This window comes from Saccopteryx leptura, chromosome 6 (assembly GCF_036850995.1).
Source record: "Saccopteryx leptura isolate mSacLep1 chromosome 6, mSacLep1_pri_phased_curated, whole genome shotgun sequence".
NCBI lineage: Eukaryota > Metazoa > Chordata > Mammalia > Chiroptera > Emballonuridae > Saccopteryx > Saccopteryx leptura.
In genome coordinates, this window is record NC_089508.1 from 177,457,827 (window position 1) to 177,473,479 (window position 15,653).

Sequence of the window (15,653 nt, forward strand, 5' to 3'; positions counted from 1 at the left end):
GATTCAAACAATTACACGGCCACCTGTGGTTATTATTTTTATGGGTAGACAACTCACCTTTGGGGTTGGGGGATGTAGCGGCCTGTGTTTTTCTAAATCGTATATACTTGGTTCCACATTCTACAAGAGTATGCCCAGCACTCAAAGCTCCTGACTCTGGCCTCCGCTTAACGACCGCACTCTGTCTGAGTTAAGTAAATCATGATAATAGCCTTTGCAAATATTACCAGCAGAGATTTACAGCTGGGCAGCCATAGCACATTAGACAGGAAGTCCTAACTCTAACAGAGTTAAGATTTTAAGGTTCCCAGCAGTAATGAAGAAACTGGCATAACCATCTGCTTTTACTGATTTCATCAGCGCTAACAAAATCACCGGGGGAGTAAAGGGTGCAAATTTGGGAATTCCTCTTCTCTCCACTTCCCTCATGCAGCCAGCAGCTTCGTGTTTTTTTTCTCCCTTTGCCCTACAGTGAAATCAGCACTTTGAAAAGGGACCAAAAAATGTTATTTCACTGAAGAACTGATGAAACTTCCAGGACAGAGAGCGTTTGCCCTCATGGGGGAACGGAGAAGTGGCTTCTAGTGTTTGTTGAAAGGAGACATCGAGGAGGAGTAGAATGATGAGCGTGGGCTTTTGCTCACAGGCCACGTTAAGGTTCAAATTCCAGGTCTGCCACTTACTGGTTGCGGATCATGAGGAAGTCACTTCGGCTCTCTGGCACTGAGTGTCCTCACCAGGGCATTGCAGATAGTGACATCAGTGACATCTAGATTGCAGTGTGGTGCTGAGGGTTGGATGGTATTCGTAATGAGTCTGGTAACGTGGTGAGCCCCAAGAGGGCAGAGCTTGTGTCTGCTGGTCCCCATTACCACTTATACCACCACTAGAATAGTCTCTGGCCCATGCTAAGAGCTCAACAGGTATCTGTTAAAAGAATATATAAACTGGTAGCCATTATTGCTGAAAGTCTGCTCTATACCATGCTGGCCTACGGAATTTCCCCCGTTCATGAGCAAGAAAGTGAAGCTGGGTACCCGAGACTGCTTTCCTGGGACCGCTAACTCGCCGTTCTTTCTAACCATCCCAGGGCAAAGAAGGGGCCTTCATGGTACGAGACTCCAGGACTCCGGGGACGTACACCGTGTCTGTTTTCACCAAGGCCGTTGTCAGGTACGGTGCTAACTCGCTCGGTGGAGCGGGGAGATGGTCCCGAAGTGGGCGAGGAGGACGGCACACCCAGGGACGTCTGCAGCCCCAGAGGTTGAGGGGTCCTGGGAACAGTGTGTTTTCCCTGATCCCCCTGGGAAAACCGGGGGGATTGTGGCAGACATAAGTGCATCACTGAGCTGGAAAGTGGCCGAGCTGGGACGAAATACCAGGCTCTTTTCCCGAAGAGCATCCCTGAGTGCAGAGCTCTAAAGAGATAAAAGGCCTGGCCCTGGATTTGATGAGTTTATAATTAATTACATGGAATAATAATAAAAAAAAGATACTGCTGGCTGGTAGTATAAAGATATGAATTCTAGTTCCGGCTTGTGAATAAAGCTTCCTACCATTTCCTGAGTCCTTACTATGTGCCGGAAGTTGACCGACGGTTTCCAATCCAAGTTCTCAGATGTCAGCCAAGGGCCAACGTTGGACGCAGGCCTTTCTAAGGATAACAGGGCTGCTGTGTTCACCCTGCTGTATGCACCCATTGGTGGGAAGGGGCCCGAGATGCTGCCTTAACATGGGCTGATAATTAGTTAAAACCATGGAGCAGGGAAGGTAAACATGTAGCTCGGATGAGACCACTCCCCATTTTGTGGCTGTGAAGCAACATCACAGCACTGATTCTAGCTGAGTCCACACGCAGACTCAGAGTCCTCCGGACAGCACGCAGGACCAGGCTGTCAGGACTGACGTCCACCGTCTTTGTGAGAGGGTGGAAAACAGAGCCGGCAGGAATCTGACACCACTTGACATTTTTGTACATAAACATTGCTTCCTAATCACTGCATCTGTGTTTCATTTGTTTAAGCGAGAACAACCCCTGTATAAAGCACTATCACATCAAGGAGACAAATGACAACCCCAAGCGATACTATGTGGCTGAAAAGTACGTGTTTGATTCCATCCCTCTCCTCATCAATTATCACCAGCACAATGGAGGAGGTGAGTTCTACAGGACAAAGGGGGACCCTCACATAGGGACGCGGAGGAAGAAAAGTGACAGACGCCTAGCCTGGGTTCTTCATGTCAAACAAGCTGACCTTAAATAATAATTAAATATACAAATAGAAAAGGGTGCCGAATATGGGATTCTACCACATATTTTCCATGAGCAAATTCTGCTGTTGAAATCGTGGGATTTTACCACCTTCTCACCTGTGTTTCTGACTCTTCTCAGAGAGGGTGTGATATCAGTGGTTGGGCTTCGGGGTTGGTTTCCCAAAATAAGAGCAGCTTTTGCACTGGGTTATATTTCTCCCTGGTGATTTGATTTGGATGGTTGGTCCAGCAACACTCTAACCACAGCCTTCTGCCTTTTGATTCAACCCAGGCCTGGTCACTCGACTTCGCTATCCGGTTTGTTCTTGGAGGCAGAAAGCCCCCGTCACGGCAGGACTGAGATACGGTGAGCAGGACATTCAGGAATGTTATACATTTGCACTAAAACTCCTGTCCCTGAAGGTCTGGGACAAAGCTGAATGAACTTTCCATGAACCAACTCTTCCCCAGACTTAAAATGACCATGAGAACAGGTGCACTGTGTATCTGGAGATGTGTGTGAGTAAGACAGTTATATATAGAAGAGCATATATCGTGGCCAAATCAATGTCCATTATTTTTAGTTAAGAGTTCATCAGTGAAATGCGTCTTGAGCACCTACTTCATATGGAGCACTCTACTAAATGCTATTAGAAAAAATATTAGGAAACAATGCTTTAATTCTGTGTTCCCACTATTGCAAGGGGTATACAGCATCTAGAAGTGTTTGTTTGCAAGGTACAGTGTTAAAAGTTGTTTAAGTGCCATTAGGCAGGGCATACACCTCCGGTGCCACAGGCCCTACTACTCCTTCTTGCCCTATGGAACTGCTTCACCCACTTGTGGTTATCTGCTGGGAGCCTGAAGGCAATGAGTTCACATTCCTTTGTCCAAAGTATCCTGATAAGCCCTGGCCAGTTGGCTCAGTGGTAGAGCGTCGGCCTGGCGTGCAGAAGTCCCGGGTTCAATTCCCAGCCAGGGCACACAGGAGAAGCGCCCATTTGCTTCTCCACCCCTCCCCCTCTCCTTCCTCTCTGTCTCTCTCTTCCCCTCCCGCAGCTGAGGCTCCATTGGAGCAAAGATGGCCCGGGCACTGGGGATGGCTCCTTGGCCTCTGCCCCAGGCGCTAGAGTGGCTCTGGTCACAGCAGAGTGACGCCCCGGAGGGGCAGAGCATCGCCCCCTGGTGGGCAGAGCGTCGCCCCCTGGTGGGCGTGCTGGGTGGATCCCGGTCGGGCGCATGCGGGAGTCTGTCTGTCTCCCTGTTTCCAGCTTCAGAAAAATACAAAAAAAAAAAAAAAATAGTATCCTGATGGAGAAGGCTGTGGAATTTCCATTGGATATCTACCAGATTGGTGATTCTCAAACCTCACTGTGTATCAAAGTCACATGGGATGCTTGTTAAAAATGTTGACTCCCGGCCCCTCCCCAACACTGACCCAAACAAACCCTAATACAGGGCTCCTGGAGTCTACATTTTAAACAAGTGCCCTCGGTGATCTTGACACAGGTGGTTAGATGGTCATACTTTACTTGCTAGGAGCTGCCATTCCTAATAGGCACCGTATCTGATGCACGGTCGGTGCTCAGTACTGTTTTCTGTGGTGTCTCTGCCTCAGAGGTAGAAACCAAGCTGTCTGCGGTACTAGACCAAGTGTCAGGGAAGGAAAACTCCTCTCAAATCCTGCGAAAAGAGAGTTCTTCTAATAACGGTAGACTCCAGATGTCGCCATGCTGGATGGGATCTCAGAGATTATCTTACGGACCCATTCACTTTGTCAGTGTGAAAATTGAGACCCAGACCCTTTATATTTGTCTGTTGAACATTTATTGAGAGCCTGTCATGTGCCAGACACTGTACTGGCTGGGCCCTCTTTCCCAGTTCTCTTAAATTGGATTCCTTAGCCCCTACCTCGGCTAAGGCCCACCGGAGTGCTGTGTGCATCGTGGGTGCTGTTGGTGGGTAAATGAATGAATGATCAGCTTAAATAAAATTTGCTCTGTGTGAAAAATGACAATAATCAATGTTCAGACAGGTATAGAAAATGATTGGGACTTTACAAGAAGCCTTTCATTTCCTTTCTTTGATATCTTGATTAATGCCAGTCTCTTTTTCTTTATGAATCCTCCCACACATGTGTTTCTCATGGTTTTAAATGCATATTCTATGTTGTTGTTTGGGAAAAGATAATTTTATCTATCTGTGATGGTTCTAAATCTAAGGCTTATCACATTTGCCATCTTTGGGTTCTATTAACAATAAACTAACACTATACATAGGGCTGTACTACCTCCTGGCAGCCGTATGGCTCAGAGCTACTGCTTGCCAACCCTGGAAAACCATCTCTGTTTCCTCCAGGGAAATGGGTGATCCAGCCCTCGGAGCTCACTTTTGTGCAGGAGATTGGCAGCGGGCAGTTCGGACTGGTGCATCTTGGCTACTGGCTCAACAAGGACAAGGTAGCCATCAAAACCATTCAGGAAGGAGCTATGTCAGAAGAGGACCTCATAGAGGAGGCCGAAGTCATGATGTGAGTGCTCCAAACAAGGGTGCGCAAAGATGCCTTGGGGAGGATGTTCTGGGCTGTGTTCTTTAAACACCACTGATACTACATTGTGCCAGCACCCTGCTCAGATCCAGCGATGGCTCCCTCTGGCACAGAGAATAAAATCACACTCTCACCATGGTCTACGAGGCCTGTCATGGTGAATCTCATCTCCTACCCATCTCTCCTCTGGTTCACCACATACTGGCCACACTGGCCTCCGTTCATCCACATACACACACCAGCCGACTCTCTGCCACCCTTCATTTTTTTTATGGGGTACATTTTTGGGAGACTGAGTTTGGACCATCTCACCCCTTGCCTTTTTCCTCCAGGAAACTCTCTCACCCCAAACTGGTCCAGCTGTATGGGGTATGCCTGGAGCAGGCCCCCATCTGCCTCGTGTTTGAGTTCATGGAGCACGGCTGCCTGTCGGATTACCTGCGCAACCAGCGGGGGCTCTTCGCTGCAGAGACCCTGCTGGGCATGTGCCTGGACGTGTGTGAGGGCATGACCTACCTGGAAGAAGCGTGTGTCATCCACCGAGACCTGGTAAGAGGGCGCACAGCCACCGCCTGCAGGTTCAGGGTGAAGGGCCACTGAGATGCAGGGCTCCCGGCCTGGGGATGCAGTCATCCATAGAAGTCACAGACCATCTCCCTCCTCCTCCCAACTTCTTTCTTCCTCTACCCACGTTGCGCATCCCAGGGGGGAAGTGTTCCATGAAGACTTAGATCTGGGTTCTTGTTGCAGCCCCACCTCTAACTCTAACCCTCTGAGATTCATTTACATTTTTCCAAAATGAAACTAATGGCCTCCTCTTCTTCACTTTCCTGTGGCCTCTGTGTCTTGCTGGAAAATGAGGGAAGTGGACAAGCATTTTTTTTCCTCAAAGTGCTATCCCAGGATCCACAAGAATCACATTGGGATGATCCTAAAAACATCCTCACTGGGTGTTGGGGCTCAGGAATATTTATTTTAACATGTCCCACCATGAGACTGTAGGCACATTAAATTCTGAGACTCAAAGGAGTCCTTTACTGCTAAGGGCTCGTCTGATGCAACATTCTGCGATACTAATTGGGGGCCAGATACTCTCCCCCTTGAGAAATAGTTTTAAGAGGATTAGCAACCTCAAAACATTCTTATTTTAGTCAAATGGAAGATGAAGTCTCTCCCTAGCAACCCCAATGTTAACATTTTTTTATCGCCTCATGTTGCATTAGAGCGTATCATTGGCTAGACAACTCCATTGATTTCTCTTCTAATTAGGATCCAGCAATGAAGATAAAAGACCAAACTTACTCATTCTGATAAAGGATCTTACACATTCAACTTTCTAGCGAACTTCCATCAGGCACTTGTAAAGTTTAATTAACATTTGTAAAGCTCCTCAATGCCCTTGTATAACAGCACACAGAAAAGCAAAGGGCCGTGATTATAGGAGCCTCCTTAATTACTGAATATCCACCAACAATTTCTCTTTCCCTTTTGTCTGCCTGTCTCCTCTCCAAGGCTGCCCGAAATTGCTTAGTGGGAGAAAACCAAGTCATCAAGGTGTCGGACTTTGGGATGACAAGGTAATTATGGGAATGGGGTGCCAGCACAGCCTCAGCAATGGGACTCATGTCCCCAGAAGATGTGGACATTCTCTCTCCATTCTCTTCCCAGGTTTGTCCTTGATGATCAATACACCAGCTCCACAGGCACCAAATTCCCGGTGAAGTGGGCATCCCCAGAGGTCTTCTCCTTCAGTCGCTACAGCAGCAAGTCAGACGTGTGGTCGTTCGGTGAGTGTGATCTTGGCTCCATACCAATACCCCATAGATCTGGGTCTACTTGCCCTTGAACTCTGGGTGGTAAGGGAGTCCCATTGGGTAGCCTGTGTGTAATAACAGCTCTAAAATGTATGAAGGGGCCCTCATTATTGTATTTATTCTTAGAGATCTTTGAAATAGGGGGGTGGTAAAAATGAAAGCGGGCATTTAGGATTCTGGTTGCAAGCTGCTGTGGGATCCAATGCTGGAGGAGTCAGGAGATCAGACCATGAGTTAGTTTCTTGAGGGCCAGGGCCATGTTTTGTCCAATGTTCTATTCCCACACTAACCATAATCCCCAGTAACGGTTTACTCATTCATTCAACAAGAATTTACAGAGCATCTCCTGTATGCGAGGGCCTAACGTTGGTGCTCACAAAACAGCCGTGGTTAGGACAGGAAACACACTTCTTGGAGCTAAATTTTAGGAGGAGGCAGATAACAATTATGTAAACAAGCTAATCAACATGTCTGTAAGGTTAAGTAAGTGCTATGAATAAAACAAAGTCATGGGATAGAGAGTGACTGGGGGCGTGGAGAGAGGATGTGTTTTAACTACACGATCTGGGAAGCCCTCTCTGATATCTGGGGAACAGTGTCCCTGACAGAGGAACCAGCAAGTACAAAAGCTCGATGTGTCCAAAGAGAAGGGGGGATGAACAGGAGGGCAATGAAGCTGGCAGCCATGATAAGGAATTAGAATTTCTAATATGTCATGAAGGAGAGGCAGAATGAAGGGTAGTGGTGTGGCAGGAAGTACTAAACATTCCTGCTGGATATGTCACAACACCCTGAGCCACAGTTGGTGCGTACTAAAGTCTGCACAAAGATATACCAAACATCTCTTTGATTTGCATCACAAGAAGGATCCCACTTTAGACAGAACAGGCTGGGGTCTGATATTGCCCTCCTCTACGAAGGGAAGGTTTGTCAGGAGAATTGACTAGTAGTAGAAACCAAGAAGGAGCTGACTAATAAAATCTCTAGAAGAATAACTAGGTTTTGTTTGTTTGTTTGTTTGTTTATTTTTACAGAGACAGAGAGAGAGTCAGAGAGAGAGATAGATAGGGACAGACAGACAGGAACAAAGAGAGATGAGAAGCATGAATCATTAGTTTTTCATTGTGAAACTTTAGTTCATTGATTGCTTTCTCATATGTGCCTTGACCGTGGGGCTACAGAAGATCGAGTAACCCCTTGCTCGAGCCAGCGACCTTGGGTCCAAGCTGGTGAGCCTTGCTCAAACCAGATGAGCTCATGCTCAAGCTGGCAACCTCGGGGTCTCGAACCTGGGTCCTCGGCATCCCACTCTGATGCTCTATCCACTGCGCAACCGCCTGGTCAGGCAAGAATAACTAGTTTTTAAGTCTTCTCCAGCATCTTAGAATATCCATTTCCAACAACCAAGTGGTTCGTTAATTTTGAGTCCTTCTGACCTGTTCCTTAAGGATGACTCCCCTATTCAACAAACCCCGCTATGACTTTGTCAGCCAAATTTGTTACAGAATGAACTTGGAAGAACAAACTTCTGAGGGGATACTTATTCAAACAGTTTAAAGGCCATACTTTGAAAAATTCTTCCCCAAAGTTTTCCAGAATATGCGTTGAAAACAACTGGGTTAGATGACCTGCAAGTTGTCTTTCTACTCTGATATCTGTGAATGTATTCGCACCTAAAAAAGCTGGGTGTGACATTTACACTTGGGCACCAGAGGAAAATGGATTAAATCAGCTTGTCAAAAATGGATAACCTGAAGGTGTGTTTTGCTTGGTCTACACAGTATTTTTAAAAATCAAATTGGATTTATATTTTAAAACTCTCCATATATGACTTCTCTTGAAAAATCAAAAAATGTGGTAATCCTAAACCCTCATTCCCACATGCCCTACCTTGCTGGAGCTAAATCACAGCTGTCCCATGAAGACAGAACTTTTGCTCTCCAGTTTTCCACAGTCCTCACTAGTCCCTATTACACACCTCACCCACTTCACTCATTTACATCATGTGTAGATATTCGAGTTTATGTCCCCTGCAAGTTCTAGTAGTAACATTTGACTTAAGTATAACAAAGGGTTGGTATTGTTTTTCACCACTAAGAAGGTTGGGAAAGCTCTATTTTCTAGAAATAATAAGCCTTAGGTGGCTTGATGTTGTACTTCTTAAAAGTAGGGACTTGAACCTTAATGTCAAAGAGCCTGTGAGTTCTTGATGTACATGCGTTTGTTTGCTACTTTATTATTAGCCGTGCTGCACTCCCATTTCTTGTAGGTGTGCTGATGTGGGAAGTCTTCAGTGAAGGCAAAATCCCGTATGAAAACCGAAGCAACTCAGAGGTGGTGGAAGATATCACTACTGGGTTTCGGTTATACAAGCCCCGGCTGGCCTCCTCGCATATCTACCAGATCATGAATCATTGCTGGAAAGAGGTCAGTAAAAGAAGTGGTTTCCCCCTGCATTATAACCTACAGCTTCAGGATCTGCCCCTCCCCTAGGGAAAGGCCCCCATTTAGAGGATGAGTCAGCAGGGACGAATACAATAAACAGGAAAGTGACTGTGAGTGTCTTCCAACTAGAGAGTTTTCCCACTCCTAAAAGATCTAGCCATGACCTTAAATATGATTTGATTTGCTACATAATGTCACAAGGCTTCAACATACTGTCAGAGAGAAAGAGAAGGTGAAACCTATGTCAATATTCCAGTTTTTTTTAAGAAAATATTTTTGTGTAACATTGCAAAACCATTGAACCTACATAAAGTTAGTTCTATAAGTTGGGGATCAGAAGTTGACTTGTGCTGTGAAAAGATTAAAATGACTTAGGAGTTCATTTTATTCGTTCAACAATTCAGAAAGGGAATCCAATTATTCTGCACCCTCCCGGATGTCTCAGTTAGCTCGTGCTTGGGTGGTAGACTGTGCCTTGAACCACATCAGCATGAGTTTTAGACATCCTTTTTTGGTGAGTTAGTATATTTTAAATTTTATTCCAAGTTGCAAGTTGCTGAAATAGGGAGCTCATACAAACTGAGATCATTGGAGGGTATCAAGACTGAGATGAAAAACTATAGAATACTTGAGTTTTGTCTCAGCTTTGCCCTGTCTGAGTCATTAATTCTCTAAACCTCTTCTTTCTTACCAGAAGAATTATTTATTCTCTACCAGAATTAAATAATACTTGATTTATAAGTTCAAAATCTAAGCTGATAGATATTTTTATAATCAGAAACAAACAAACAAGGGTGGAAAACAAATCTAGCCCACCTAACAAGGGTTAAATATAGTATAATAATTATGATAGCTGACGTTTATTTCACATTTTTTCTTTTTTTTAACTTAATAAAACTTATTGTTTAGAATTCCTAGATTCACAGAAAAATTGAGCAAATAGTACAGAGTTCCCACATACCCTCCTCCCCTACTAATAAACCTTTTGCCTTAGTGTAGTATACTTATTGCAATTAATCAACCACTATTGATACATTATTATTAACTGAAGTTCATAGTTTACATTAAGGGTCACTCTTTGTGTTGTACAGTTCTGTGAGTTTTGACGAATGTATTTCTACCATTTTAGTATGGTTTCGCTGCCCCAAAATCCACCAAGCTTCACGTTTATGTATTTATCCCTCCCTCCTTCCCCCCGACACCCATGGCAACTAGTGATCTTTTTCTTATCCAAGTTTTGCCTTTTCGAGAATATCATATATAATAGTTGGAATCATAGAGTGTGTAGCTTTTCCAGATTGAATTCTTTCACCTAACGATATGCATTTAAGATTCTTCCATGTCATTTTGTGGCTTGACAGTTCATTTCTTTTTATCACTGAATACTATTCCATTAGTGTGGCTATACCACAGTTTGTTTACCCAGGCACCAACTGAAGGACATCCTGATTGCTTTCGGTTTTGGCAAGCACAAATAAAGCTGCTCTAAACGTTGGTGTGCAGGTTTTTGTATGGACATAAGTTTCAGCTCATTTGGGTAGATATCTGGAAGTGTGATTACTAGGTGGTACTATAACACTATGTGTGGCTTTTTCAGAAACTAGCCGCTCCATTTTGCATTCTCACCAGCAGGGAGAGCTCCTGTTGGTCCACCTCCTCATTAGCATTTGGTATTGTCAGTGTTTTGGATTTTAGCCATTCTAATAGGTGAACAGTGGTGTGTATCTCTTAAACAAGTGGTATGTTGTTTTAATTGGGAATTCCCTAATGAGATATGATGTTGAGCATCTTTTCATATACTTATTTGCTATTTGTCTGACTTCTTTAAGAGATGCCTGTTTAAATCTCTTGCCCATTTAAAAGTCAGGTTATTTGTTTTCTTGCTTTTAAGGTGTTTTTTTTTTTTTTTTATTTTTCTGAAGCTGGAAACGGAGAGAGACAGTCAGACAGACTCCCGCATGCGCCCGACTGGGATCCACCCGGCACGCCCACTAGGGGCGATGCTCTGCCCACCAGGGGGCGATGCTCTTCCCCTCCGGGGCGTCACTCTGCCGAGACCAGAGCCACTCTAGCGCCTGGGGCAGAGGCCAAGGAGCCATCCACAGCGCCCGGGCCATCTTTGCTCCAATGGAGCCTTGGCTGCGGGAGGGGAAGAGAAAGACAGAGAGGAAGGAGGGGGCGGGGGTGGAGAAGCAAATGGGCACTTCTCTTATGTGCCCTGGCCGGTAATGGAACCCGGGTCCCCTGCACGCCAGGCCGACGCTCTACCGCTGAGCCAACCGGCCAGGGCCGAGAGGTAGACTTTTAATAACTATTTTTATCACCAGAGTAAGTAATGTAGTTACAAAGTAATTAAAAATTTCTGAAAGGTGTTATTGTTTATAAAAAGAAAAAACTCATTCTTGCATAAATAATATTTAGCACTTCATTGGAGACACTACAGCTCCAAAGGCCTTGGCAAAATAATCCCCAACCAGTACCCTGAACCCCCAGGTTGTTTTCAGGCCTCTGTTAATGAAGCTGTGTGCAGACTGTGCAGCCGCTGAGAGAGGACACTGAGGCAGGGCGAGTCCGGGCCGTCGGCGATACTCAGAACCACCAGCCAGACTCCAAAGGGGGAGTGAAAATGGTTTTTTCTGGGACCCATTATTTGAATTATTGTTGTCATTCAACACAATAGACATTCTTTTTTTTTTTTTTTTTTTTTTTTCATTTTTCTGAAGCTGGAAACAGGGAGAGACAGTCAGACAGACTCCCGCATACGCCCGACCGGGATCCACCCGGCACGCCCACCAGGGGGCGACGCTCTGCCCACCAGGGGGCGATGCTCTGCCCATCCTGGGCGTCGCCATGTTGCGACCAGAGCCACTCTAGCGCCTGAGGCAGAGGCCACAGAGCCATCCCCAGCGCCCGGGCCATCTTTGCTCCAATGGAGCCTTGGCTGCGGTAGGGGAAGAGAGAGACAGAGAGGAAAGCTCGGCGGAGGGGTGGAGAAGCAAATGGGCGCTTCTCCTGTATGCCCTGGCCGGGAATCGAACCCGGGTCCTCCACACGCTAGGCCGACGACAATAGACATTCTTAATGGCAATATGTGGGTGTGCTTAATTAAGTCAGTCATTCATTTCTTACTACTGAGCATTGAGGTTGTTTGTAACATTTTTCGTGATTTAAATAGCAGCAATGAACATGTTTTCATCATATGATGAAAGAGGATTTCTGGCTTCTGCTGCTCCTTTTTTTTTTTTTTTTTTTTTCCTATAGCTGGAAACGGGGAGAGACAGTCAGACAGACTCCTGCATGCGCTAGACCGGGATCCACCCGGCACGCCCACCAGGGGCGACACTCTGCCCACCAGGGGGCGATACTCTGCCCATCCTGGGCGTCGCTCTGCCGAGACCAGAGCCACTCTAGTGCCTGGGGCAGAGGCCAAGGAGCCATCCCCAGCGCCCGGGCCATCTTTGCTCCAATGGAGCCTTGGCTGCGGGAGGGGAAGAGAGAGCCAACCGGCCAGGGCCTTCTTGCTTTTAAGTTTTAAGAGGCCTTTGTATATTTCATCTGTAGGTCCTTCACCTGGATTTTCTCCTATGCTGTTATCATCTAGAATTTTGATAAGTTTCACATTTTACATTTAGAGCAGCGTTTCTCAACCTGTGGGTCGCCTTTTGAGTTCATTTTTGTGAAGGGTGTAGGGTCTATGTCTAAAATAATTTCATTTCATGTGGATGTTCGATTGGTCCAGCACCATTTTAAAGGCACATTTAAAAATCAGCAGAGGGCACTGCTATTGAATTCTAGTTTGTTGTTGGAATTAACGATGACATGCAAGTACAGGGAACTCACGGAGACCTCTCCTTCCCTCTCTAGAAACCAGAAGACCGGCCACCTTTCTCCAGACTCTTGACTCAACTGGGTGAAATTGCAGAAGCGGGGCTTTAGCCGAGACTCTGCAGCGGGTTCTGAGTAGGAGGAGAAGTCCTCCCTCCACAGAGCATTAAAAGCTGCCACCAGCCCAGGACTCCCCAGAGGCGGCTGGCCTGTGGCACCCGCCCTGAGCTGCCACGAGGCAGCATCCTGACACAGGCTGGCACTCGGCCACAGGCAGGAGCTCAGCCAACGAAAGGGACCGAGGCCGGAGCAGCGGCCACGTCTCTGCCCTCTCTCTAGCCTCTCAGCCCTGGCCATGCGCAAACCTCAGTCAGCCAGCTTTCGGGCAACATTTCTTGCACTTCTTCTTGAGAAAGAGGGAGACGAAGTAGGACACTGGATGTGTATTTTTATTATTATTTTCAACATGGATCTAAGGTGAATGGTCAGGGACTTTTTATTCAACCCGACAACACAAAATCCCAGGGGACAGGGCAAGAGGAACGAGGAATACGGCTTCTTACCAAGGAGAACCATGAGCCTATTAAGCTCAGAAAGAGCAAGGCCCTCGCTGTGGTGCCGTCAGCCACAGCTTCCTGCCGTGGAGGATGGAGGAACGGCAGCTCCCATTGGGCCGGTTATGCTGAGAGGCAGCTCAGCAGCACGCTGCCACCGTTCTCACTGAAGAGAGCATTGTGAATGTGGGTGAACAACTTCAACTCCATGGTTGAAGTGTTGAGTATCGTGTGCCAGGGCAGAAAGAGGGCATCTGATGGTAGAGAAAGACCTTAGATTGTTACCACGCCAGTGCTCACCTTCAGTACCAAGCCAGGCAGGGGGCTGCGCCCCCACCTTCTGCACTGAACACTTCCGCAGGCACCCTAGGAGGAAATGGCTCCTTCTGAACACAGACTGACTGAGACCTCTGTCATCATGTCCCCTGCCACCCAGCACCTCCAGGAATCAGCCCCCTCTCTGCACCCTTCTGTCAACAACAGAGGGCAGCATTGTGTTGGGGAGTGTGGTCTTGCAGAGAGACTTTGAAGCTTGTTTTAAGCCCTAGAGTTTTGCAGCTTTCAGGTTGAGACTTTTAAGTCTCCCACAATTCGGGAGGAGGAACAAGGGCTCTATTCTTGCTCAAACCCTCTGGATGGAAACTGAGTCAGACACAAAGTGGGGTGCTCCTAAGAGGCATAGCAATGGCTCTTGTTGATTGAGCACCCTAAATATGCAAAATGAATATATACTGAGCTACAAGCCTTCTCTGCAGTTCACCCCGAGTTCACACCAATCTCATGAGATCATATTATCATTCCTATTTTACAGATAATAAAACTGAGGCTTTAAAAAGCCAAAACCACCTGCAGGAAGTGAGAACTAGGAAGTATATGGCCCAGGATTCTAGCCCACATCTGCCTGACTCCAGTGCACAGTGTTTTATTCCTATTCAACTCTGTCATTTACAGAGGGTGAGAAGGATTGCAGACAAGATAAACACAGCAGAGGGCAAAGGCAGGGAAAGCCAATAAAGACACCAACAAAGCACCACCGGGCAGTGATGTTTCTCCTGCATAGACCATTGTGCTTGGCGCGGTGGCCCTCCAGCTTGGAATAGGATCTTCTCTTTCTTCATCTGTAACCTCCCCTTTGTCAGATTTAATGAGTTTGGACTTAATTAACCCTTTGATTCACCCAACCCACCAGTCACGTCACGTGAAGCCATTTATAGGTGAGCTTCAAAGCAGCATGAAGGACTCTCCTGCAGAAGTATAAATATAAAGGCTTTCTTTAATTATTCCAACCTTGAGTTGGCTGCACTTCTTGGTCACTTGTGGGGGGGAAGGGTATTCCCCCGCTGTGAAAGGGAGTTAATTTTCATACAGTGTTCAGATAAAACTCTTGGAGTGATTGTTGGATGGTGGTGCAATCACCTCTCTCTGAACAGTACGGTATTTTGACGAGCTGGAGATTCAGATGCGTAACAACCTCCCTCTCACGTGGTGTTATCTTGTTCAAGCTCCGAGTCATCGGGGCTTTAATGGAACATGTGTAGACAGTTCACCTCCCACTGTCCTATCCTGCAGAATGGGCTTCTGGCCTGTTTTTAATTTTTTTTCTATCCTAACATTTTGAAAATGGTGCCATGTGTTCACAGGGAATTCCCTTATACAAAGTTCTGGTTCTGGGTGCATTTCATAGTTTTGTACCTTTTGAGACTGTGTATTTATATATGCATAGATTGGGTATTTATTCACGTACAATCATTGTTAGTGTTCACAGTAAAAATGTCACAAATATTTTTACCCTTCATAAAGCACACCAAGTAAAAGGTGGGGTCCAGCAATAAAGCTGTATGTTTTAATAACTGCAGTGTGTATGGCCTGAGTTTCACATTTGTCCAAGTGTCAAACAGCCACACATTTTCTTTAAGTAAAATGGTTATATGGTTTCATGTTCCACAGTCCACTAAAAACGGTATGTCATTCAACATTTGTTCAACAGGTAAATATCAAATGTTTCCTACGTTCCTAAGACACGCTATGCTGAGTGCAGTGACAAAGATGAAAAAGACACAGTCCTTACCATTCAGGAACTGCAGGTATATATGGAAAGGCAGACAAACATGTAAAATTATTTCTGATACAGCAATTAGAGCAACAACAGAAACATGGTCAAAGAAGAGAAGAGTTCAGGAAAACGGATGGGATCTATCACTGTTAATAGGAGAA

At 46.0% G+C, this 15,653-nt stretch overlaps 1 protein-coding gene across 1 annotated transcript in view; it reads left to right on the forward strand.

Moving 5' to 3' along the window:
• The window catches only part of ITK (IL2 inducible T cell kinase), a 54,676-nt gene extending 39,398 nt beyond the window's left edge, over positions 1 to 15,278 (forward strand). Inside the window, exons 9-17 of the mRNA XM_066342994.1 lie at positions 1,091 to 1,173; positions 2,024 to 2,157; positions 2,546 to 2,620; positions 4,612 to 4,783; positions 5,134 to 5,350; positions 6,314 to 6,378; positions 6,470 to 6,588; positions 8,885 to 9,042; positions 12,925 to 15,278. Of these exons, the coding sequence (XP_066199091.1) occupies positions 1,091 to 1,173; positions 2,024 to 2,157; positions 2,546 to 2,620; positions 4,612 to 4,783; positions 5,134 to 5,350; positions 6,314 to 6,378; positions 6,470 to 6,588; positions 8,885 to 9,042; positions 12,925 to 12,996 (1,095 nt within the window). The 3' untranslated portion in view covers positions 12,997 to 15,278. The remainder of the gene's footprint in view (positions 1 to 1,090; positions 1,174 to 2,023; positions 2,158 to 2,545; positions 2,621 to 4,611; positions 4,784 to 5,133; positions 5,351 to 6,313; positions 6,379 to 6,469; positions 6,589 to 8,884; positions 9,043 to 12,924) is intronic.
• The last annotated feature ends 375 nt before the right edge of the window (positions 15,279 to 15,653 follow it).